The sequence below is a fragment of the Calliphora vicina genome, chromosome 1 (assembly GCF_958450345.1).
Source record: "Calliphora vicina chromosome 1, idCalVici1.1, whole genome shotgun sequence".
In the NCBI taxonomy this organism is placed as follows: Eukaryota; Metazoa; Arthropoda; class Insecta; order Diptera; family Calliphoridae; genus Calliphora; species Calliphora vicina.
Genome location: NC_088780.1, coordinates 17,785,035 through 17,810,334, shown reverse-complemented (window position 1 = coordinate 17,810,334; position 25,300 = coordinate 17,785,035). Strand labels below are relative to the sequence as shown.

The window sequence follows — 25,300 nt, the reverse complement described above, 5'->3', positions numbered from 1 at the left end:
TTTCTGTTTTGATGTCGTAGTACAAATCCCATCCTTAAGTATTTATTTATTTATTATTTTTGTATTCATTTAATTGTACATAAATATTGACTGTTCTTTTAAAACCCATGTTTAACTTGTAATTTTTTGTTTTAAACAATTAAACAAATGAAAAATGATTAGGAGAGGAGTAGTAAAAGAAAATAAAACCAAAACAATAAACAACAAATGACATCTGGGGGAAAAGAAAAACAGGTCTTGGTAAAGAACAGAAATTATAAATTGTGTAACATGTAGGTCTGAAGCACATATTTTGTTTAAAGGTTTTGTTTTTTTGTTTTTTTATTGGGGATATTTTTAAGGGTTTGAGAGAACACGTTTAATTTCCTTTTATTTTACTTCTAGATTGTTTTGATGCAAACCAAACCAAACGTTTATCTGGGTAGAGAGCAGATTTCGCAAGAGGTCAGTTCGCCACGATTAATAAAAGTGCAATGATTACAAGTCCAAGTGGCTGATTCGGTAACAGCATTCTCATGAGCCGAACCGGAATTGCCGCCACCAGCGGCTGCCCTAATAGCGGCAGATGATGAAGGATAACTGGTAGTGCCGCTAATTAAAAGAAATTATTAAGATTTTTATAACATTAAAAGAATCAAAGGTAACACATAATGGAAAAAACTGCAACTCACCCACTACCCGATGAACTGGCCTGTATTAGTGATTCTAATAGCTTCCATACATCCTCCTTTTTGAAGGCAAACGCCATATTTGGATTCTTATTGCGTACCGCCTCTAGCAAGGGCTGCATATGCTGACGCAATGGCAACATGTCCATTTTGAATAGATACACCAGCAAATGAAAATCTGAAATGGCTTCGAGAAACTCCTCATCCTCCCACTGCGACAAATACGTGCTCAAGGCATTAAAGTCTTGCAAATGACCATCCAAATAACGATTCTCCACAGGGAATGGTGTTCTCTTGTCGTACTGGGTGAAGGTGTATTGCGGTTGTAGCGGTGTTGAGGCTGGCACATCCACCAACAAATATTCAACAGGAAGTGGACGTGCTAACCGTTGTACTTCATTGCCATATTGGTCTTTTTCCTGAAAGCAAACAACAACATAAAGAAAATATTAAATAAATAAAGATAAATATAAATAATAATAATAATAAATTGAATTGTTTTTTTAATTTAAATAGAAGGTGAGTTTAAATACCATAAAAATAAAACTAATTTCAAAAAGTTTAGCACCAAACAGGTGTTTATGTTCCAATTATATAAATAAATTCATTTGCTATTTCAAGTTCGCCTCCCATATAAAGTTCAGGGTTAAAAACCAGCCTCATTAGAATTATTAGAAGAATGACATGGACAAATGTACACAAAACATTTTTCTTTTTTATTTTAAGGTTAACCGGCTTGTAGCGAGTTCTCAGTGAGATGCTTAAATAGGAGATTCATATGGAAACTGGGTCACCTATTTCATTGTTATTTATTGTTGTTTTGTGTGATTCCATTGAAAATTGTTTGCAGAGCTTTCAAGTTCATATGCCATGTTACAGGCAGCATGTTAAAGGGAAGATGCAAAAGAAAAGCTTTTTGGACTACTATATCTCATGTTTTGCTATATACAATCTGAAACACTCACATAAATAGTATATTGTGGGGAAAGGGGGTGTTTGGTGATGATGATGCTGCTGTTGATTGTTTTTTTTTTTAAACAAGGCTAAATTAAATAAGTACAGTCAGTCAGTATGTGTGCAAGGAAATATTTGGTGAGGAGAAAAAGTATTATCTCATTATTAGGCTGATCCTGTCAAGCAAATAATCTATATTAAATTTCACCACAGAATGAATTAATAACGAATTAAATTAGAATTTTACGAAAGGCTAGACCGAATTTGTAATAGTCTCCACTAAAAACTAATCAGTAGTTTTACAAGTAGTCAAAGTATAGACAATCATTTTTATTAATGATCACTAGAGTGTCCCTTAGATTTAAATTTTTTGAAATGTTGAAACGGTAACCGCTGAAAACTTTCGTAATGACCTAAAATACCACCAAAAATTTTTTAGCTTGTTCTAAGAAGGGCAACCCGTGCCGACTTTCGATTTATGGCGTTTTCTTTTCCGGCATAAATGATGCCTTTATTCTACCTTTTACCCTTTTCTGTGTTCTTTTCTAAAAAAAAATGTAGTTTGGTAAGGGTATAACGTGTTCTTTTCAAATAATGTTGCCCTAAAACCCCGAAGATATGCTACACGTTTCACCCTCAATTTTATCAAAGGGTTAGAAATGCAGCACTTTTTTAAACAGCAAAATGTATAATTTTACAACATTTAGAAGGTACATAAAAGAAAACTGCATAAATGGTAATGGTTTTTTTCTATTGTGATCGTTAAAAATGTAAAACATTATGAGGGTATGGGTAATATTTAATAAATGGTACAAAATATGTTGGCAACATTTTGTGTCAGAAAAGAAAACGCCATTAGTTTTGAGGTGCATTTACAAGGGGAAAAGTGCATTTTTTAGTGTTTTTTTTTAAATTTTTGCCATTAAATAATTACTTTTGCATTTTAATTTAAAATAATCGACATGTGTACCTAATTGTCGTTCTAATGAGTGCCTCAGGCCACTAGAACAAGAAATGTAGGAACAAAATTAACATATTTTGAGAAATATTAAAACAAAAGTTTATTCTTACTTAAAATATATCCATATTTACTTGTGTATGAGTTTTTATCTTCATAGGATACAGTTAACCTATTCGCAGGTATAACCAAAAAAAAATATTTTTTTTTAACGGCAGTTTCAAAACTCCCATTTCAAATTTTTAAACATTTTGTTAAACAAATTTCAGAATTTTTTGATCATCACATGGGGATTTATTGACAACATAATAGGGAATAAAAATGTGAAAAAAGTATGTCAATACCTCCTATAGTTTTCCCGTACCTGCGATTTAAATTTTGTGATTTTCGAGAAAAACTAATTTTTTGGCCATATTTTATCGAATAAGCCGAATTTCCTTACTGTTATGATTTTTATGTAAAATATATTCAGACTGGACTATCCAGGTCAATTTAAATATTGTCTGAATGTTTTACTAAAATCGGAAAACCCTAACTAAGCCTTAAATCTTGAGGGTCAAAGGTCAAATTTTTCAATATTTGGAATTTTTCATGGAGAGATAGCGAAATATTATATATTTTTGTGCCGATTTTGATGACATTTAAAAAAAAATATAAAATGAAGTCTAGTATTTACAATAACAGCATAAAAATGGAAATTAACCCTTAAGAGCACTTGAGGTCCAAATGACCCAGAACTTTTAAAATCACGAAAAACACAGTCATTTTGACCCCAAGTGCTCTTAAGGGTTAATTTCCATTTTTATGCTGTTATTGTAAATACTAGACTTCATTTTATATTTTTTTTAAATGTCATCAAAATCGGCACAAAAATATTTAATATTTCGCTATCTGTCCATTAGAAATTCCAAATATTGAAAATTTTGACCTTTGACCTTCACCATTTAATGTTTAACGTTTTCCGATTTTAGGAAAACTTCCAGACTATATTTAAAATTACCTGGACTATAATATTCTGAACAGATTTTACTTAAAATTAATAACAGTAAGGAAATTGGGCTCATTCGGCAAAATATGGCCAAAAAATAAGTTTTTCTGGAAAATCGCAGAATTTATATCGCAGGTACGGAAACACTATAAGAGGTATTGACATACTTTTTTCACATTTTTATTCGCTATTATGTTGTCAATAAATCCCCATGTGATGATCAAAAAATTTTGAAATTTGTTTAACAAAATTTTTCAAAAATTGAAATTGGAGTTTTGAAAATGCCGTTAAAAAAATATTTTTTTTGGTAATACCTTCGAATAGGTTAACTGTATCCTATGAAGATAAAAACTCATACTCAAGTAAATATGGATATATTTTAAGTAAGAGTAAACTTTTGATTTAATATTTCTCAAAATATGTTAATTTTGTTCCTACATTTCTTGTTCTAGTGGCCTGAGACACGTTAATGGCCTGGCGATTTTTTAATAACTTTAACATTTTTTAACCAATTTTTGTGTTTTATATTCCATTAGAACGACAATTACGTACATATTCTGATTCTTTTAAATTAAATTGCAAAAGTAATTATTTAATATCAAAAATTTAAAAAAAAAAACTGAAAAAAATGTATTTTTTCCCCTTGTAAATGCACCTCAAAACTAAATCGAAAGTCGGCACAGGTTGCCCTTTTTAGAACAAAAAATTTAATTCTAAGGGACACTCTTATCACTCTGATCACTTGGCTGACACCAATTTATATATTTTGGGTTATTTGTGCTCTTTGTAGAGCAGATTTAATTCAATTGACTACTTTATACATCCCTGGTAATCAAACGTGAAGTCAATTGTCATTTAAGTAACTCTAATTAATCTAAAAGTGTAGTTTTAAACGTTTATTTTGTACTACTCTTTAGAAATTATTTGTTTAGACACCAGAAAAAAGCAATATATTGGAGGATTAATTGTCACTTAGTTACCCTTAGTAATCTAAAGTGTAGTGTGTTTAATTTTTTTTATTTTCATTACTTTTTATTTTCATTACTTAGGGATAAGATTTTACTCATTACAATGTATAGGTATGCAATGTCAGCTGTTTATCATTTAAGTCATTTAAAAAAATCTAATTATATTTCTATTTAAAGTAACCGTCTCCTTGTAACTAATACATGTGTTCCCAGAGAAAAAGAGTCAACTACAAAAAACACAACATTTTACAATAAATTTTTTATCAAAAAATAGGGTGTTTATAAAAATCTATAATAAAACAAGTAAGAGAGCAATATTAAGCTGTGCCGAATCTTATATACCCTTCACCGTATTATACTTCAAAAAAAAAATTTTAAATATTTTTAAACGTGAGTCGCGATTGATCAGTGTAAGTGACCAGACGTATTCTGTGCGCTTGATATTATTCCTCAGTTTAAAAAAAATTATAAGTTTCAAAAATTAAAACATTAATATTTACCAAAAACAATTACATTGCGTTTACGCATTGAAAAATAAACTCGTTTTTAAAAAAGCAAAAACAAAAATTAACACATTTATTTGCTAACAAAAACAATTCAATTCGAATTGCAAAAAACAAGTAAAGCAATATACATAGAATGAATTCTGAAAGTGATAGCAGTGAAGACAGTGTTATGAACTGGCAAGTGATGAATAGCAGTAAACGTAAGAAAACAACAATTAGCTTAGACATGCAAAAGAAGCCAAGACATGAAGAACCTAGTACTTCTAACAACAAATTTGATGCACTTGATGAAGAACCTGAAGCCCAACCACCAGAGGAAAGAACCCCAAAACCACCACCTATATTTATACCATGTGTAGATAATATAAGTAAAATGATGCTTTGTTTTGCTAGTGTTATTCCTAATAGAGATTTTAATTACAAATCCTTACGAGATGGTCAAATAAAACTTTTAGTTAAAACAATAGAGTCCTATAGGAAACTTATAAAGTATTTAGATACTAACAAAATTTGTTTTCATACTTATCAGCTTAAGAATGAACGTGCTTATAGAGTAGTTCTCAAAGGTCTTCACCATACAACATCGACTGCAGATATTAAAGCTGATCTCTTAACTTTGGGTCATCAAGTCAGATGCGTTACTAATGTTAGAAGCCGAGTAACAAAACAACCATTACCAATGTTTTTCGTCGATTTGGATCCTTCCCCAGACAATAATAAAATATATGAAGTAAGATATATTAATAATGCTGTTGTTAAAATAGAGCCTCAACGCAAAACAAATGACATTGTACAATGCCACCGTTGTCAAGAATTTGGTCATACAAAATCGTACTGTAAAAAACCATTTGTTTGTGTAAAATGCGGAATGGATCATCCAACCGCCGAATGCCAAAAATCTAAAGATGCATCACCCAAATGTGTCCATTGCCTGCAAAATCACACCGCTAACTATAAAGGATGCCAAGTGTATAAGTCGTTAAGACAAAAAATAAATAACAATATTCGAAATTATCGCCAACCACATTTCGTCACCAACTCGCCGGAATTTCAACAGACTAATTCTCAAAGAAATTATAATAATATCCCTGCAAATGCAACATATTCTGAAGTATTACAGCAAAATAATAAAACACAGGAAAATGAAACAACTGCATTAAAAAATATTGAAAATATGTTTAGCCAACTCATGAATATGTTGTCCCTTTTAATAAGCAAATTATGCAAATAAACATTAGAATAGCAGTATGGAATGCCAACGGTATTTCTCAAAAATTTAATGAAATTGAACATTTTCTTAAAACAAAATATATCGATATATTTTTAATTTCCGAAAGCCATCTAAACAAAAAATCACATTTTAAAATTAGAGGATATGATTTAATTACAGCAAATCATCCTGATGAAAGATGTCACGCTGGAGCAGCTATACTTATCAAAACAACCATTCGTTATGAAATAGCTGAAGAGATTAGAAAACCATTTATTCAAGCAGCAGGTGTTAAAATAAATTGCAACAACAATATTATACCTATATATTCAATATATATTCCGCCCAGGCATAATGTTAAATGTCAAGATTTTGAAAACTTTTTTAACCAAATTGGTCATCGTTTTTTAGTGGCTGGAGATTTCAATGCTAAACATCCCTGGTGGGGTTCTAGGTTAACAAATCCGAAAGGTCGAGAACTGTATAAATGTATTTCAAAAAATCGTTTTTCCATATTATCGTCAGGCAGACCTACGTACTGGCCATCTGATCCCAATAAAATTCCAGATCTCTTGGATTTCGCTGTATTTAATGGCATTTCAAGAACATCGTTAGATATACTGAATGATGATGACCTTGACTCAGATCATACAGCGTTGGTAATAAATCTTAATTCAGTAGTTGAAATTGTTGATAAAAATGTTAAATTATTATCACCTAAAACAGACTTAAAATCTTTCTGTTATTGGATTGAGAAAAATCTTAATTTGGGAGTTTCAATTAAAACTCCTGAGGAATTAGAGAGTTCTGTTGAAAACTTTACTAATTTAATTCATGAGTCTGCATATATGTCACAACCATCTCCTATACCAAATATATCTAATGGGTCCAATGTATACGTTTCCCACGAGATAAGGGATCTCATCAGAAAGAAGAGGCAACTACGACGAATATGGCAGCGTTCCCGAAATCCGAGAGATAAAACAATTCTCAACTTAGCAACTAAACTTTTGAAGGAAAGACTATCCGAGCACAAAAACAAAGAAATTGGAAATTATCTAAATAAATTAAAAGTAAATGCACAAAAAAGTGAACATAACCTTTGGAGGGCAACTAAATACCTAAAACGACCTGTTAAACGAAATATTCCAATCAAAGATATAAACGGGCACTGGAATAGAACAGACAAGGATAAGGCCACAGCTTTTTCAACCCATTTAGAAAACACATTCAAACCTTTTCAGTTTAACCAAAATGATACGCAAATTAAGTCATTTTTGGATGTTGCTTGTCAAATGCACTTGCCAATAAAACACTATTCACCGTCGGAAGTAAGGCAGGAAATTGCGAAGCTAAATAATAAAAAATCAGCAGGATATGATAAAATTGATCCTTTTGTACTAAAAAATTTACCAAAAAAAGGAATTATTTTTCTGACGCTAATATTCAATTCTATCTTGAGGCTTCAGCATTTCCCTATTCAATGGAAATGTGCCGAAATTATTATGATACATAAAACACATAAACCTGAGAATTGCGTGACATCATACAGACCTATAAGTCTACTATCAACATTTTCAAAAATATTTGAGAAATTATTCCTTAAACGGTTATTGCCCATCTTAGAAAAAAAATCTATAATACCTGATCACCAGTTTGGCTTTCGCCACAAACACGGTACACCGGAACAGTGTCACCGACTGGTAAATGAAATTATGAAAGCACTGGAGGAAAAAAAGTACTGTTCAGCTGTATTTTTAGATATACAACAGGCATTTGACAGAGTCTGGCACTATGGGTTGCTTTATAAAATTAAAACAATTTTGCCAGCACCATACTATTTAGTACTGAAATCATTTTTAGATCAACGTTACTTTTATGTTAAAGTAAACAATGAAATTTCAAATTTTTGCAAAATCGAAGCCGGAATACCTCAAGGAAGTGTACTAGGTCCGATGTTGTATACCATATTTACTTCTGATATGCCTTGTATGGATGAAGTAACGGTGGCTACTTATGCTGACGATACCGCTTTCTTAGCAATAAGTCCGTCGACAACAGAAGCATCAAATTTAATTCAAACCCAGATTGACGAACTGCAGACGTGGTTAAATAATTGGAATATAAAAGTAAATGAGCAAAAGTCTACCCATGTAACTTTCACCCTAAGACGTGATGATTGCCCAGCAATACTTATGAATGGGACTCAAATTCCAAAAAGTAACCATGCTAAATATTTAGGAATGCATTTAGATAGGCGGCTGACGTGGAGGGAGCACGTAAAATCTAAACGATCTCAATTAGATAAGAAAATTAAGAAAATGTATTGGCTTTTTGGTCCAAAATCTGAACTTAGTCTAGAGAATAAATTACTTCTTTATAAATGTATTATAAAACCGATATGGACGTATGGTATTCAACTCTGGGGTACAACAAGTAACTCAAATATAGAAATTTTACAGAGATTTCAATCAAAAACACTTCGAATGATTGTCGCAGCGCCATGGTATATTACAAACAACGCAATACACAAAGATTTAGATATTCCATACATTAATGAAGAAATAAAAAAAATTAGTAACAGATATCTTCAAAGGTTAAGTGATCACGTTAATCCATTGGCCATCTCATTGTTAGATGAAAGTGATAGTATTAGAAGATTAAGAAGAGTTCATATTTTAGATCTCCCATTTAGATAATAAACTATATTAATGTATATATTTGTACATATGTATATATTTACTTAAATACTTTTTTATATTATTTACTTTATAACATACATTTTTATTTATGTAAATACATGTAAAATTCATACATGTATAGATAATGCTATTGATTACACTGGTAATCAATAACTTATGTGAATTTAATTATACCCATCAAATTTGCTTAATGTTCTAGGATAGATTGCAAATAAAGAAATTGATTTAAAAAAAAAAAAAAAAAAAAAAAATATTTTTAAGTAAACAAAATTTATTTTTTTTTCAAAGTTAATTTTTTAATTTTTTGGAAAAATTTTTTTTCGAATTGTTATTTAAAATTAATTTTTTTTTTTTAAATTTAAAAAAAAATTTTGGTTTTTAAATTTTTTTTGTGAAAAATAAATTCGGGTTAAAAAATATTTTTTCCTATTTTGACCCATTGTAGATCCAACTTACTATGGTCTTATATACGTCGTTGCAAAGGTCTTTGAAATATCTATCATTAGATACCCATATTGTCTATATTGATGACTTAGTAATTCAGATATAGATCAAAACAAGTAAGAAAGTATGGTCGGTCATATAATACCCTACACTAAGTAAAAGTGCAAAAACATTTTTCTTTTAAAATTTCAATAATTTATATTTTTGAGTGATTTTCGGAAGTGGACCTTATATGGGGGCTATGACCAATTATGGACCGATCACCATGAAATTAGGTCGTGTGATTTATGTCTATATGAAAGTTTACTATCAGGTATGTTCTGTAATCCACGTGATTTCAAATCACATACCGTTTTAAAATCACACGTGTGATTTGTGCCTGTTCTGTAAATCACACTGTTATTGTATTTTTCGGTGTGATTTTAAATTTTCGAAAGCACAAGAAAACAGCTGATTCGTTTATTTTAAATGTTTTGTTTTGCAAATAATTTTGTAGAAATATTAAAGTGAAAATAAAAAAATGCCTGGAGCTTCTGTTATATCTTTAATTGAATTAAAAAGAATGGAATTACATTTTATAAACATTTTGCAAAAACTATGGCGCAAGCTCAACCACTATGTCAAAAAGAAAACAAAACAGCAAAGCTGCCACAGTACACAATTGCTTTTGGTTACCACTTGCTTCAACTTTGTTGCATTTTTTTTTCCAATTTGCGCAAAAAACTTAACGCATATTGATAACTTATAATATAATCTAACAAATATTATAAATTTTATGACGAATTCTATAATTAATTTAAAGATATTGAACATATTTTAGACAGACATTAAAAAATTTTAGTCTGGCAAGCTTCCATGTATTTTCGAAAATCATAAACAGCTGACAACTGAAAACAAACCTGAAACCACAAAAGAAATCACAAAAGCAAATAAACTTTTTACAGCAGAAAAGGTGTCTCTAGATTTTTATTAAATTTTAAGTGTTTTTTTAATAAAACAAGTAATTCTATAAGAAAATTAATAACGGACATATTGTTTAATTTATTTAAATAATTTATTTTAATATTTTCCATGCAATAGCCGCAGAAATAACCAAGTGATTTGAAAACATTAGTGACTTTGTTGAACGTTTTAAAATCACAAAATTATGTGCTCAGAACACCTTTTATGTGATTTCAAACCACTTTTATAAAATGTGATTTGCAGAACATACCTGTATGTTGAATTTTGTGAGTATACCAACATTTTTAAGCTATTTATGCATGTTAAAGTGATTTTCGGAAGCTATGACTAATTATGAACCGATCGTAACAAAATTTGGTGACATGAATTTTGTATATATAAAACTTAGAAAGTGATTCTAAGTCGATCGGTATACTTTAAGGTGGGTGTTAGACTAATATATTTGGGCGTTACAAACATCTGCACAAACGCATAATAACCTCCCCACTATGGTGGTGTAGGGTATACAAAATAGTCCAAAAATCAAGGTTTTTTCCTCAAATCATCGCATGCTATCAGTACTCCTCGATCGTTCTAATCAATGGGCTGACAAATATAATTCAACTAACTAAAAAAACTAACAATGTCTGTCACGTTTGTTATCGTAAGTGTATTTTTTCAAAAACAAGTATTACTTTAACATTTTAAAAGATGTGTAGAAAGAAGAAGGGATGCAACAATGTGTTAAATAAATTACAATAAAGCAGCTGTGAAATCGCCGTGAATATCAATGGAAATTGACATCAACAAAAGGCAGAAAAGTATAGAAAAAAATAATGCTGAAGAAAAATAGAACTTTGTGTGTTATATTACATGCAAACAAACATAGAAAGCGGTAAAGAAGGCAAAACAAATGTATTAACTCTGAATCATAAGTGATGTAAAAAAAGTGTAAAAGAAATTGCTGTTCATCATATGTGATGCACAGGACCGGGAAAAGGTTAATACGATAGTGAAATAAATAATATGTCGCGTGCTAAATCATAAAAACTAATGCAAATATTACAACATCGTCAAATCCATCGTATCGAACAAAGTCTAGCACATAATCACGCCCAAAGTCTAAATCATAGTCTAGTAACTAGTTTCGACCATAATCTTATATCTACTACATTATTAAATAAATGATTAATAATAAAAGTTTGGCAGTTAATGCAGTTTTTAATTGAAATTACTTGAACTAATCATTATTACATAATTGACGGGAAAAAAATGTCGCGTGCTAAATCAATAGTATAGAACATAGTCTAGGCCATAGTATTGTTCACAGTATCGACCATAGTCATCTCCATAGTTTTGTTCATAGTCTAGCCAATAGTCTTGCTCACAATCTGGTTCATAGTATTGTTCATAGTCTTGCCAATAGTATTGTTCCAATCTTGTCCACAGTCATTCTTATCCATAGCCTTGTTCATAGTCTGGTTCAAAATCTTGTTCAAATTTGTGTAAATAGTCTAGTATATAATCTTGCCCAGAGTATGATCTAGACTATGATCTACTAGTCCATAGTTTACTATCTACTATATCTACAAAGTTTTGGTAGTTAATGCAATTCTGAATTTAAATTACTTGAACTAATCCTTATTACTAACGTGACGGGAAAATATGTCGCGTGCTAAATCATAAAAAAAGGGATGCAAATATTGCAACATTGTCAAGTACATAGTATCGAGCATAGTCTAGTACATAGTATAGTTCAGAGTCTCGACCACAGTCTACTATCTAGAGTACAGCCTAGTCCATAGTCTACACCATTTCCAATTGTATTTCAGAAATGTCTAATTATATTAAAGAAATTTCCAATTGAATTTCAGAAATTTCCAATTCAGAATTTTCTAATTGTATTTCAGAATAATCCAATTATATTTCAGAAGATTCCTAATTGTATTTCAGAATTTTTAATTTATACTTAAAAAATTTTTCAGAAATTTCTATTTGTATTTCAGAAATTTCCATTGGTATTGCTATTAGAAATTTCTAAAATTGAATTAGAAAATTCTGAAATATAAATGGAAAATTCTCAAATACAATTGGAAATTTCTGAAAAAAAGTATATATATTCTGGATCCTTATAGATAGCGGAGTCGATTAACCCATTAAAAACCAAGACCATTTAAAATGAAAAATTTTTAAATTCATTTATTTATTTAAACTAAAATACGGTCAAAGAACATAGAAAATTAAAAAAAAATTAAAAAAAATTTTAGGAAACGTGTTTTTGGGGCTGTACCTGAATGGGTACAATGGCGTAAAGTGTATGCTATTTTTATAATGTGTGAAAATTTTTAAAACATTACTTTTTCAACACAACGCAATATCGCATTGTTCAGACAACCATCTTATTCTGTTATGACATTCACCCAATCGTAGGGGATTTTTTATCCTCTAAGGAAATTGGTTTCCAGGAGTAGTTGCGACACCAGAAGCCAGTGTAATTTGTATATGGGTCTCACCTTGTCAGTAGCATCTAAATTAGTGTTATCAGCCAAATTAACAAAACGTTTTATTTCATTGAATCTGTTCCGTGATATAATTTCGGAAATTTTGGAGTGCGAGTATCATCGCAGAGCACCCAATACATATCTTCCTTTGGCATAGAGCGAAATCCACTGTAAAGCAAAATACTCAAGAATATATTCAAATCTTCTACGTTGAAGAATAAATTGTGTTTATTAGCTTGCGATGTATAAATGCAAGTCTGCTAAATGGTTAAACTAATAACCTTTTCCCATTCAAGTATGAAATAATATTGAACTCATTGTCCAAAAAAATAGTTTGAGACATTTGAATAGACCATGCGATGGTCTATTATCCAAATAGAATTTGTTTTGCTTGATCTTGAGGGCATTATTTTCTGTCAGAAGATCTCAAGTGGAACATCATCGTCGCTATCACTGTCACAAAATACTTATAATTCACCTGGTACATGCGATCTCTAACAAAGTCGTCAGCAACACCTTCATCTTCATCCATATTACAATCCGGATCTGATAAAATAATAGCTATCAAAATTGTGGTGCTCATATTTTTCCAAAAAATCTAGTTTTTTAAACATTTGTATTAAAAACTTCACGTTTTGATGGTCTGAAATTCTATTTTAGCGTAAGAAAAATCTTAAAAAAAATAATACATATCAAGCCATTGTACCCAATTGGGTACACCGATTTTCCTAATCACACAACTTTTTCCCAAAAAATTATTTTTCTTATGCATTTTTATAAAATGTACACATAATCACTCTACTTCACAAAATTATAAAAAACTCTTGCTTTCGTAAAACTGTATAAAAACAAGACAAACTATACCTTAAGGGTATTATTTTTTTAAAATTTTTATGTGTGTTGTTTAAAAGCACAGTGTGTTGAATGCAAAATTACAAAAAAAGTTGTCAAATTTATCTTGTTAAAAAATTTATGAGTATTTGAATATTGCCTTTTTTCTGTACTCAAGCAGGTACAATGGCTGGGAATGGGTTAAGCCATGTCCGTCTGTCTGTTGAAATCAATTTTCAGAAGACCCCAGATATCTTGGGGATCCAAATCTTCAATAATTCTGTCTGACATGCTTTCGAGAAGTTTCCTATTTAAAATTAGCAAAATGGGTCCACAAATGGCTGAGATATGAGGAAAAACCAGGACAACCTCGATTTTTGACCTATTTCTAGATTACTAAGTCATTAATTAGACAATATGGATATCTAATGATAGATATTTCAAAGACCTTTGCAACGACGTATATAAGACCATAGTTAGTTGGACATACAATGGGTCAAAATCGGAAAAAATATTTTTTAACCTGAACTTTTTTTTACCAAAAACTATTTTTTTTAAAATTTAAAAAAAAAATTTTAAATTTAAATAATTTTAAAAAAAAGTTCAAAAAAAAAAATTTCGAAGAAATTAAAAAAATAACTTGGAAAAAAAATAAATTTTATTTACCTAAAAATATTTAAAATTTGTATTTTGAAGTATAATTTGGTGAAGGGTATATAAGATTCGGCACAGCCGAATATAGCTCTCTTACTTGTTTTCACTTTAAAGGTGTACAAATGTCGCGTTCTTGACCTACAAATAAAACTAAATAAATATCTTTTACACTAAACTTATTGCTACTAAAACGCTGTTTTTTTAAATTTAAAAAAAAAATTAAATTTAAATAATTTAAAAAAAAAAATTAAAAAAAAAAAAAAAATTTAGAAATTAAAAAAACACTTGGAAAAAAATTAAATAAATTTTATTTACCTAAAATATTTAAAACTTGTATTTTGAAGTATAATTTGGTGAAGGGTATATAAGATTCGGCTCAACCGAATAAAGCTCTCTTACTTGTTTTCACTTTAAATGAGTACAAATGTCACGTTCTTGACCGACAAATAAAACTAAAAAAATATCTTTTACCTTTGCAACGACGTACATATATAATACCATATTATGTTGGACCTACAATGGGTCAAAATCGGAAAAATTATTTTTTAACCCAAATTTTTTTTCACCAAAAAAAAAATTTAAAAACCAAAAAAAAAATTTTAAAATTTAAAAAAAAAAAAAATTAATTTAACTTAGTGCTACTAAAATGTCTGTCGAAAAATGAAAACAAAAACAAAACTTAAGATTTCTTTATTTTTTCGCCTTAACGGTGAATGAATGTCGCGTTCTTGACCCGGAAAATGCCAATATCTATGATATCTATTTTAAAAAAGTATCACGATTTTAAAATTATATTTTTAAAACACATATTGAAAAAGAAAGAATCTTCTTTTAAAAAAAGTACTTTAAAAATTATTTAAAATAAACAAAAGAACTCATTTGCGTTTTTAAAATTCTTTATAAATTTTTGTTTCAAATATAACCAATGATTAAATTGTTGGTTATGTGAGAGAAATTGCCGGCGAAAAGCTGCTAGATTCATAAAAAGAAATATTAGTATTCATAAACTCAAACATACTTTTTATGATTGTATTTGAGTTTTATAGTTTACGATTTAAATGCTTTAACATTTTCAAGAGCATTTCGCAAAGGACCCTGAGTGCAGCAGTATACATATGCATTCCAAATACAGAATCTCTTGGTTAAAAAAAAAAAACAAATGTACGAATGTGAAAATATCCTTCCTATGGTGGTGACTATAAAAAGAATTCGTAGAATTTTATTAAAGCTTTTATTTGACAAACTATAGTGCAACTAAGAAAATCAAAACAGGAAAATGTATTTCAAAAAAAGCTTTTAAAATTTCTAAGGAAAACAAGAAATTAGAGGAAAACTAAAGCCTTGCAATTTGAATAATTATTTTCGCACAACAAAATTTAAACAATTAAGTTTTTTTGTTGAAAGAAACAGAAAGCTTTTTTTGAAAACCCGCCAGTTACTCCAGCCAGCATCAAGTAGAATAAGGAGGAAATATCATTGACATTGCACTTGTTTGATGTTGGATGCTACTGAAAACCTTGGACTTGTTTGCTTTCCTTTTGCTATTTGATTTAATGTTTTTCTTTTACTGTTTTGCTCTGTTTGGTGGCCATGTGCTTACACAGTAAAATACTCGTACTAGGGTTATTTTAAGGCATAAGAGCACAGGATGCTGTTTAAAGAGAGCGGGAGAGAGAAAGAGAGAGAGAAAGTAAAGATAAAATGCAACTGCCAGTAATACAAAAAAGCTTTATTTTTTGCATTTTTACGTTTAATTGAAGCAAGAAAAGAATATTTCAATGAAAACATTTACAATTTAGTTGTTCAACGATACGGTTATAGAAAAAACTTAAAAAAATAACTATTTTATCTTAAAAACAAAACAAAATTTAAATAGAAAAATACACATAATATTTAGCAAAGCAAACGTAAAGTAAAGTTTTATTTCAAATCGTTTTAAAACCAAAAACACATTTAAATTTTTAACTAATTTTATCATAAGAAAATTTCTCTTTTTAAAAACCAATTAATTTATACAATTATTACGTATCTAAACAAAACGTCTTGTTGGAAAAAAGAAAATTGTATTAAAAATACAATTTAATAAAAACCAAAAAAAATAAAAAAGTTCCTAAACAAAAGTTGCCAACAACAGCTGAGTGGTTAGTTATTGAATTGGTGCAAGTTTAGCAACATGTTTCGTTATTAACTGTTGCTTGTTTTTTTTAACAAAAATAAATTAACAAAAAAAATAAATAAAAAAAACACCCCAACGATTTTAAAACAATAACAATATTTCCTTGTCTTTTTCAATTTAAAACTCTAACAAAAAGTTTCCCTTAAACGTTCGTTCGTTCGTTAACAAACAAATTTTAAAGCCGTCTATAATTAAATGCAAAATTTCATGATTTTATCACCTGTGATTTAAACCAGAAAAAAAAACTAGCAAAATCCTCTTTAAAAGGGTAAGTAAATAATTGTATTAATGGCTGCTGCCATTGATGCTGCTACTGGCTCCATCCATAAATGATTAGATTAAAAAAAAATGTTGCAATATTTTAAATTCAAAAGCTACAGGCAAGTAAATCTAAACCTTTAAATGTTTGCAAGGGTCTTTTAAGGCCCCCCAGAGTTTGTAGTGTATTTTAGAAAACTCAAGGTCAAGGTAATTTTGTTATCACTTTGAATCATTCATCTTCATTTACAAGCAACAATTTGCCACTTTTAGTGTAGGTTTGTAGGGAAAAATTGTAATATTATTTCAAGGAAATGTCATTGAGAAAAGTTACAACAATTACAAGAATAAAGGATGCTGCAAAATTACATGAGTTTTTTCTCTCTATGAAGAATGTTAACACAAAAATACATTTTAAAGAACTACTCATATGTTAACCACAGAATAGCCATAGTCTCGACCATAGTCCTATTAATAATCTGGTTAATAGTCTTGTCAATAGTCTTGTCAATAGTCTCATCCATAATTTTATCCATAGTTTAGCCCATAGTTTTCTTCATAGTTTACTTCCTAGTCTAACCAATAATCTAGTCTGGTTCATAGTCTAGTCCGTAGTCTTGTTACTAGTCTTGTCCATATCTGGTTCATAGTCTTGTACATAATCTTGTCCATAGCTTTCTCAAAGCCTAGTATATAGTTAGACAGTTCATAGTCTAGTAGATAGTCTCGACCATAGTCCATTCCATAGTCTAGTCCAAACTGGAGTCCATAGTCTAGTCCATACTCTAGTCATTCCATAGTCTAGTCCATAGTCTAGTCCATAGTCTAGCCCATAGTCTAGTCCATACTCTAGTCAGTCCATAGTCTAGTCCATACCATTGACAATAGTCTTCAACATAGTCTTGTCCATAGTCTCGACCATAGTCCAGTTCACAGTCTAGTCCAAACGGTAGTCCATAGCCTTGACCATAGTCTAGTCCATAGTCTCGACCATAGTCTAGTCCATAGTCTAGTCCATACTCTAGTCCATATTCCAGTCCATAGTCTAGTCCATAGTCTAATCCATAGTCTAGTCCATAGTCTAGTCCATAGTCTAGTCCATAGTCTAATCCTAGACTATGGATTAGTCTCGACCATAGTCTAGTCATGACCATAGTCTAGTCCATAGTCTAATCCATAGTCTAGTCCATAGTCTAGTGCATAGTCTAGTCCATAGTCTATACACAGTCTAGTCCATAGTCTAGTCCATAGTCTAATCCATAGTCTAATCCATAGTCTAATCCATAGTCTAGTCCATAGTCTATACACAGTCTAGTCCATAGTCTAGTCCATAGTCTAATCCATAGTCTAATCCATAGTCTAATCCATAGTCTAGTCCATAGTCTATACACAGTCTAGTCCATAGTCTAAAGCATAGTCTAGTCCATAGTCTAATCCATAGTCTAATCCATAGTCTAGTCCATAGTCTATACACAGTCTAGTCCATAGTCTAGTGCATAGTCTAGTCCATAGTCTAATCCATAGTCTAATCCATAGTCTAGTCCATAGTCTATACACAGTCTAGTCCATAGTCTAGTCCATAGTCTAATCCATAGTCTAATCTATAGTCTAATCCATAGTCTAGTCCATAGTCTATACACAGTCTAGTCCATAGTCTAGTGCATAGTCTAGTCCATAGTCTAATCCATAGTCTAATCCATAGTCTAGTCCATAGTCTATACACAGTCTAGTCCATAGTCTAGTGCATAGTCTAGTCCATAGTCTAATCCATAGTCTAATCCATAGTCTAGTCCATAGTCTATACACAGTCTAGTCCATAGTCTAGTCCATAGTCTCGACCATAGTCTAGTCTCGACCATAGTCTAGTCTTGACCATAGTCTAGTGCATAGTCTAATCCATAGTCTAGTCCATAGTCTATCCACAGTCTAGTCCATAGTCTAGTCCATAGTCTCGACCATAGTCTAGTCTCGACCATAGTCTAGTCTTGACCATAGTCTAGTGCATAATCTAATCCATAGTCTAATCCATAGTCTAATCCATAGTCTAGTCCATAGTCTATCCACAGTCTAGTCCATAGTCTAGTCCATAGTTTCGACCATAGTCTAGTCCATAGTCTCGACCATAGTCTAGTCCATAGTCTAGTCCATAGTCTTGACCATAGTCTAGTCCATAGTCTAATCCATAGTCTAGTCCATAGTCTAGTCCATAGTATCGACCATAGTCTAGTCTTGACCATAGTCTAGTCCATAGTCCTATCCATAGTCTAATCCATTGTGTATCCAAAGTCTAGTCCATAGTCTAATCCATAGTCTAGTCCATAGTATATCCATAGTCTTGTCCATAGTCTAGTCCATAGTCTAGTCCATAGTCTTGACCATAGTCTAGTCCATAGTCTTGACCATAGTCTAGTCCAGTCTAATACATAGTCTAGTGCATAGTCTAATCCATAGTCTAGTCCATAGTCTATCCATAGTCTAATCCATAGTCTAGTCCATAGTCTATCCACAGTCTAGTACATAGTCTAGTCCATAGTCTCGACCATAGTCTAGTATTGACCATAGTCTAGTGCATAGTCTAGTCCATAGTCTATCCACAGTCTAGTCCATAGTCTAGTCTTGACCATAGTCTAGTCCATAGTCTATCCATAGTCTAATCCATAGTCTAATCCATAGTCTAGTCCATAGTCTCGACCATAGTCTAGTCTTGACCATAGTCTAGTCCATAGTCTTATCCATAGTCTAGTCCATAGTTTAGTCCATAGTCTAATCCATAGTCTAGTCCATAGTCTCGACCATAGTCTAGTCTTGACCATAGTCTAGTCCATAGTCTAATCCATAGTCTAGTCCATAGTCTAATCCATAGTGTAGTCCATAGTATATTCCATAGTCTAGTCCATAGTCTAATCCATAGTCTTGTAAATAGTCTCGACCATAGTCCAGTCCATACTCTAGTCCATAGTATCGACCATATCCCAGTCCATAGTCTAGTCCATAGTCTAATCCATGGTTAGTCCATAGTCTAGTCCATAGTCTCGACCATAGTCCAGTCCATAGTCTAGTCCATAGTCTTGCCCATAGTCTAATCCATAGTCTAGACCATACTCCAGTTCATAGTCTAGTCCATAGTCTCGACCATAGCCTAGTCTAAAGCCTAGTTCATAGTGTCGACCATAGTATACTCCATAGTCTAGTCCAAAGTCTTAACCATGGTCTAATCCACAGTCTATTTCATAGTCTCTATACTTTCATTACTTCCGTTTTGGCAATTTTACTTGGTTTTCACTTTAATTTGAAGTTATTTGCTTGCTAGGTTTCAAATTCAAGTACAAAACTTATTAATAACACTAAACGCTCATTAAATGAAACCTTTTGCTGCTAAACTATTGATAAATACAAACAACACATAAATATGTATTTACGTATGTATACATATATATATTTTTAACTTAAAAGGCAGGAAATTATAATGTAATCCTAGTTAGAAGTAAAGATTATTAACTATTTTTTTCTTCTTAACACGCTCAAGGTGAAGGTTAATAAACACAAAACAACAGCAAAAAAACAACAACAAAAACACACACACAAAAAAACAATAATAAAAACAAAAATAAACTACACAAAAAAAGCTTCAACTTATAAGGACACTAAGGATTCAATATCAAGGTTAGCTATGAGAAATGTAGGTTTCTCTACATGCAAATAAAATGGCTCTCTTAAAATATTCCCAAATGAAGGAAAAGAGAAAACTGTGTAGCTAAGAGATAGTTTTATTTTGTTGTTGTTGTTTACCACAATGTTTTTTGTATTGTGTGAATGAAAATAAAAGAAATATCCTTCGTATAATGGGAGTTAAGCAACTCACAGCAGCAGTTCATGCTGGCTTTAACTGCATACAGGTGTTTGGCAGCAGATAAAAATAGATTAATTGCAAACGTCAACGATAAAGGATGCAGCAAGTCGTAATAAAATCATAAAAAAAACAGTTAACGAAAAAAAAAAGAAACTCACACAAATTGGCGGTTAAATATAATTGTGCTAAAATATATATAAAAAAAGGTGTTCAAATTGAAATAAAACAATTTAATTTTTATGTATTACTAGAAAAGAAAATTTATGAAAAATTAATAAGTATTGAAAGAAATTAATAAAAAACCATGTAGTTTGAAGCAAAACATTTTAATTAAAAAGTCTATTAATACAGCAGTTATTTATAAACTTGATGAATAAAAAAAAATAAAATTTTCAAACAATGAAATGTTGAAAACCTTAGAAAAAAATAAATTTTTTGCATCAATAAAATATTTTCAAGAAATTTTAAATGTCTGCTTTAATTTAATAGAAACTTTATTAAAATCCTTTAATATATTGTTCGTTTTCTAGCTAAATCAGAAAAATCATTTGTAAAAAATCGTAATTAATGTTAATCATACGTCATGATGAATAAAAAATAATTATTTTTGCATTTATTAACTTATCGAGTATTTGGTTAAGTATGAAATGAAATAAATAAACAAGTAGGGAAGGGTGTTAACACTGAGTATATGAGCAAAATATTTCAGTAATTTTTTTCCTGAGTATTTTCGGAAGTGGGCCTTATATGGGTGCTATTATAACCAATTATGGGCCGATCATACTGAAATTAGTTCGCGTTTTTTTGTTTCTATATAAAACTGGTTCATAGTCTTGTTCATATTCTACTCCATAGTCGTGTCCCTAGTCTTGTCCATAGTCATGTTCACACTGTGGCCCAAGTTTTGTCAATAGTCTACTTTATATACTTATTCATAGTCTTGTACATAATATTGTCAATAGCCTTGTCAATAGCCTTGTCAATAGCCTTGTTCATAGTCTTGATCATAGTCTGGTTCATAGTCTGGTCTATAGTCTTGTTCTCATTGTGTAATTTTTTTTCAATATTCTTGTTCATAGTTTTGTCAATATTCTTGTTCATAGTGTAGTCCATGGTCTTGTTCATATTCTTGTTAATAGTCTTCTAAATAGTCTAGTCAATAGTCTTTTTAATAGTATAATCCATAGCCTTGTCCACAGTTTTGTTAATAGTCTTGTTCAGATGACAGCTTGTTTTTTTTTAAACGATTCCTGAATAGGGCTCTTTGGAAAATTGAATTTAAAGGGGAAAAATTACTAGTCCATAGTCCAGTCCAAACTGTAGTCCATAGTCTAGTCCATAGTCTTGACCATAGTCTAGTCCATAGTCTCGACCATAGTCTCGACCATAGTCCAGTCCATAGTCTAGTCCATAGTCCAGTCCATAGTCTAGTCCATAGTCTCGACCATATTAAAGTCCATAGTCTAGTCCATAGTCTAGTCCACAGTTTAGTCCATAGTCTAGTCCATAGTCTAGTCCATAGTCTAGTCCATAGTCTAGTCCATAGTCTAGTCCATAGTCTAGTCCATAGTCTAGTCCATAGTCTAGTCAGTCCATAGTCTAGTCCATAGTCTAGTCAGTCCATAGTCTAGTCAGTCCATAGTCTCGACCATATTCCAGTCCATAGTCTAGTCCATAATCTAGTGAGTCCATAGTCTAGTCCAGCGAAATGCAATGAGCTCTCAAATGAGCTCTCTTGTTTTTATTTTCACATGTACGCAAGCACACACAACAGTCAGTCTCGCATGAGCATTGATAGAAGCAGGTTGTGTTACGCTTTTATGCTTGTTTATTTCATTATTTCAGCTAGTTGTTTTTGTTTTTGCCAGAGAATAATTCTCAACTCATACAACTACAATATCTAAAAACTGTAGTGGTGTGAGTTTGCATTTCGCTGGTCTAGTCCATAGTCTCGACCATATTCTAGTCTTGATCATAGTCTAGTCCATAGTCTTGACCGTAGTCTTGACCATAGACTAGTCCAAACCCTAGTTAATAGTCTAGTCCATAGTCTAGTTCATAGTCTCGATCATAGTCTAGTCCATAGTCTTGTTCATAGTCTAGTCCATAGTCTAGTCCAAAGGCTAGTCCATAGTCTAGTCCATAGACTCCATCATAGCCTAGTCCATAGTCTTGACCGCAGTCTTGACCATAGTCTAGTCCAAACTCTAGTTCATAGTCTTGTCCATATTCGAGTTCATAGTCTAGTCCATAGTCTAGTCCAAACTCTAGTTTATAGTCTAGTTCATAGTATTGCCCGTAGTCTTGACCATAGTCTAGTCTAAAGGGGAAAAATTACTTCGAAGATGTCTACCTAAAAGACGAAAGTATGGAGAACTTAAAAGGCTATGTTTTGAAAGCAATGGGTGCCCCGATAGACCAGTCGATAGTGTGCTGAACTATTACTCTGAGGGTTGCTCTGGTTCGATTCCCACCAGAGACTCTGTGTGTATCTGCAGACAAGCAAATATCTAGGGAATTCGTTATAAAAATTTACTGCCTGTCGAAAGAAAAATTAGTCGAACAAATTTGTAAGAAAAACACTCAATTTTTAAAATTCTTTCGAATAGTTTTCATACAAATTTTATCGAATCATTTTTCTTTAGACATCGTGGAACAGGCAGTTACATTTTTCTATACCATCGAGAATTTTGCAATTGCTAAAGAACAATTGGTTCTTATGCTTGTAATTTTTACTATTTTTACTAGTTTTGGAAATTTTCAAAACAAGAAGTAACCAAAATAAATAGTAAAACTAGCAGGCAAACGAAGTCCTCAGCAAATTGAACCAAATATGATGGATGAGGTTTAAGTGATTTTGTTATGAATGCATAAAAATTACATAAAAAAGTTTTCGTTTAAAAAGAAACTTTTACAAAATCAGTGTATATGCATATAAATGTATCAGTATGAATGTATATAAAAAGCTTTTTGAAGAACAGCTTTATAATTTTTTTATAGAAAATTAAATAAAAAATTATAAATTAGCTTTTATTGAGAATAACAAAAATATATTTTATTTCAAAAAGAGAATAATTTTTTTTTTTAAAAAACTTTTTTAAAAAGGATTTAATTCAGTAAAAGCAAAATTTGGATCCTAAAAATTTTTTTTCATAAAAATGTTTTTTTTTGCAAAGGATTTTGAAGAAGAAATTGGGTTTTAATACTTTTTAGAGAAAAAGGCTTTTTACCAAAAATAAAAGTTTTAAAAATGTGTTTTAAGAAAAATATGATAAAAAAAGCTTTATTCAGCAAAATGTTTTTTTTCTAGTAAAATTGTGGCTAGATTTTTTCATAGATAAAAGTATTTTTCAAGAATGTTTTTTTTAGTGTTTTTTTTGGGAAAAAATCTGATGTTATTATATATCTTCGAAAAAGGCTTTTTCTTATAAAAGAAATAATTTTCGAAAAAAAAGCTTTTTTTATAAAAAAAATATTTTTATATGGTTTTTGTAAAAAAAAAATAAGCTTTTTTATATTTTTCTAAAAAATTTTTAGTTTTTCAGAAAATTTATTTTGTTTTTTTTTTTAATTTTCTTTAAGAATTGTTTTTTACAAAAATAAGAAAAACATTTTCTAAAAAAAGCTTTTAAGGAAAAACCATGTTGTTGTTTGAACATTTTTATATAAAAATAAGCTTTTTCACAAAATTCAAATTTCTTTGTTAAATTCTTAAATTTTTTTTGTTGTTTTGGTGAAAATGCTATTAATGAAAAAGCTTTTAAAAAATACAATATCTTTTGAAATTTTTATTTATATCAAATTAAGCTTTTTCACAAAAAGGAAAGTATTTCGTTCTGAAAAAAGTGAGAATAAAGCTTTTTCTTATAAAAGAAAAATTTTCGAAAAAAGCTTTTCTTATAGAAAAGACATTTTTATATGGTTTTTGTAAAAAAAGCTTTTTTTATTTTTCTGAAAAAATATTAGTTTTTCAGCAAATTTGTTTTGTTTTTTTTTAAATTTTCTTTAAGAATTGTTTTTTACAAAAATAAGAAAAACATTTTCTAAAAAAAAGCTTTTAAGGAAAAAACACATGTATTTGAAAATTTTTATATAAAAAATAAGCTTTTTCACAAAAGGAAAATTAACATTTCTTTCTTGAAAAAGTTTTGTTTTTTAATAAATATGCAAGAAAAAAGCTTTTTTCTATAAAAAAAAATTCTAAAATTTTTTTAATGAAAAAGCTTTAAAAAAATACAATATTTTTTTAAATTTTTATTTATATCAAATTAAGCATTTTCACAAAAAGAAAAATATTTCGTTCTGGAAAAAGTGAGAATAAAGCTTATTTCTATAAAATAAAACTTTTTCAGAAAAAAGCTTTTTTGCTTACAAAAAAAATGTGTTTTATAGGAAAAAGCTCTTATCGAAAAAACCATTTCAGAAAATATGTTTATTTTAGAAACAGTTTTATAGAAATAAGACTTCTATCATAGAATAATAAAAGCTTTTTTTCTATATATTCTTGTGAGAAAAAAGCTTATTTCTATAAAATAAATATTTTGCTAAAAAAAAGAAAACATTCTTCACCATAAAAATATATATGTATGTATAGAAAAAAAAACTTAAAAAAAGCTTTTATAGGAAAAAGCTTTTATCGAAATTTCATTTCAGAAAATATTTTTCTTTTAGAAAGTTTTATAAAAATAAG

The 25,300-nt window shown here is 30.1% G+C and overlaps 1 protein-coding gene across 2 annotated transcripts in view; it reads right to left on the bottom strand.

The window, feature by feature from the left end:
* Positions 1 to 25,300, bottom strand: part of Npl4 (nuclear protein localization 4) — a 53,893-nt gene continuing 28,593 nt past the window's right edge. For both annotated transcript variants that reach the window (XM_065499226.1, XM_065499225.1), the window contains exons 8-9: positions 672 to 1,087; positions 1 to 591 (exon numbers count right to left, since the gene is read on the bottom strand). In XM_065499226.1, the coding sequence (XP_065355298.1) occupies positions 414 to 591; positions 672 to 1,087 (594 nt within the window). In that variant the 3' untranslated portion in view covers positions 1 to 413. The remainder of the gene's footprint in view (positions 592 to 671; positions 1,088 to 25,300) is intronic.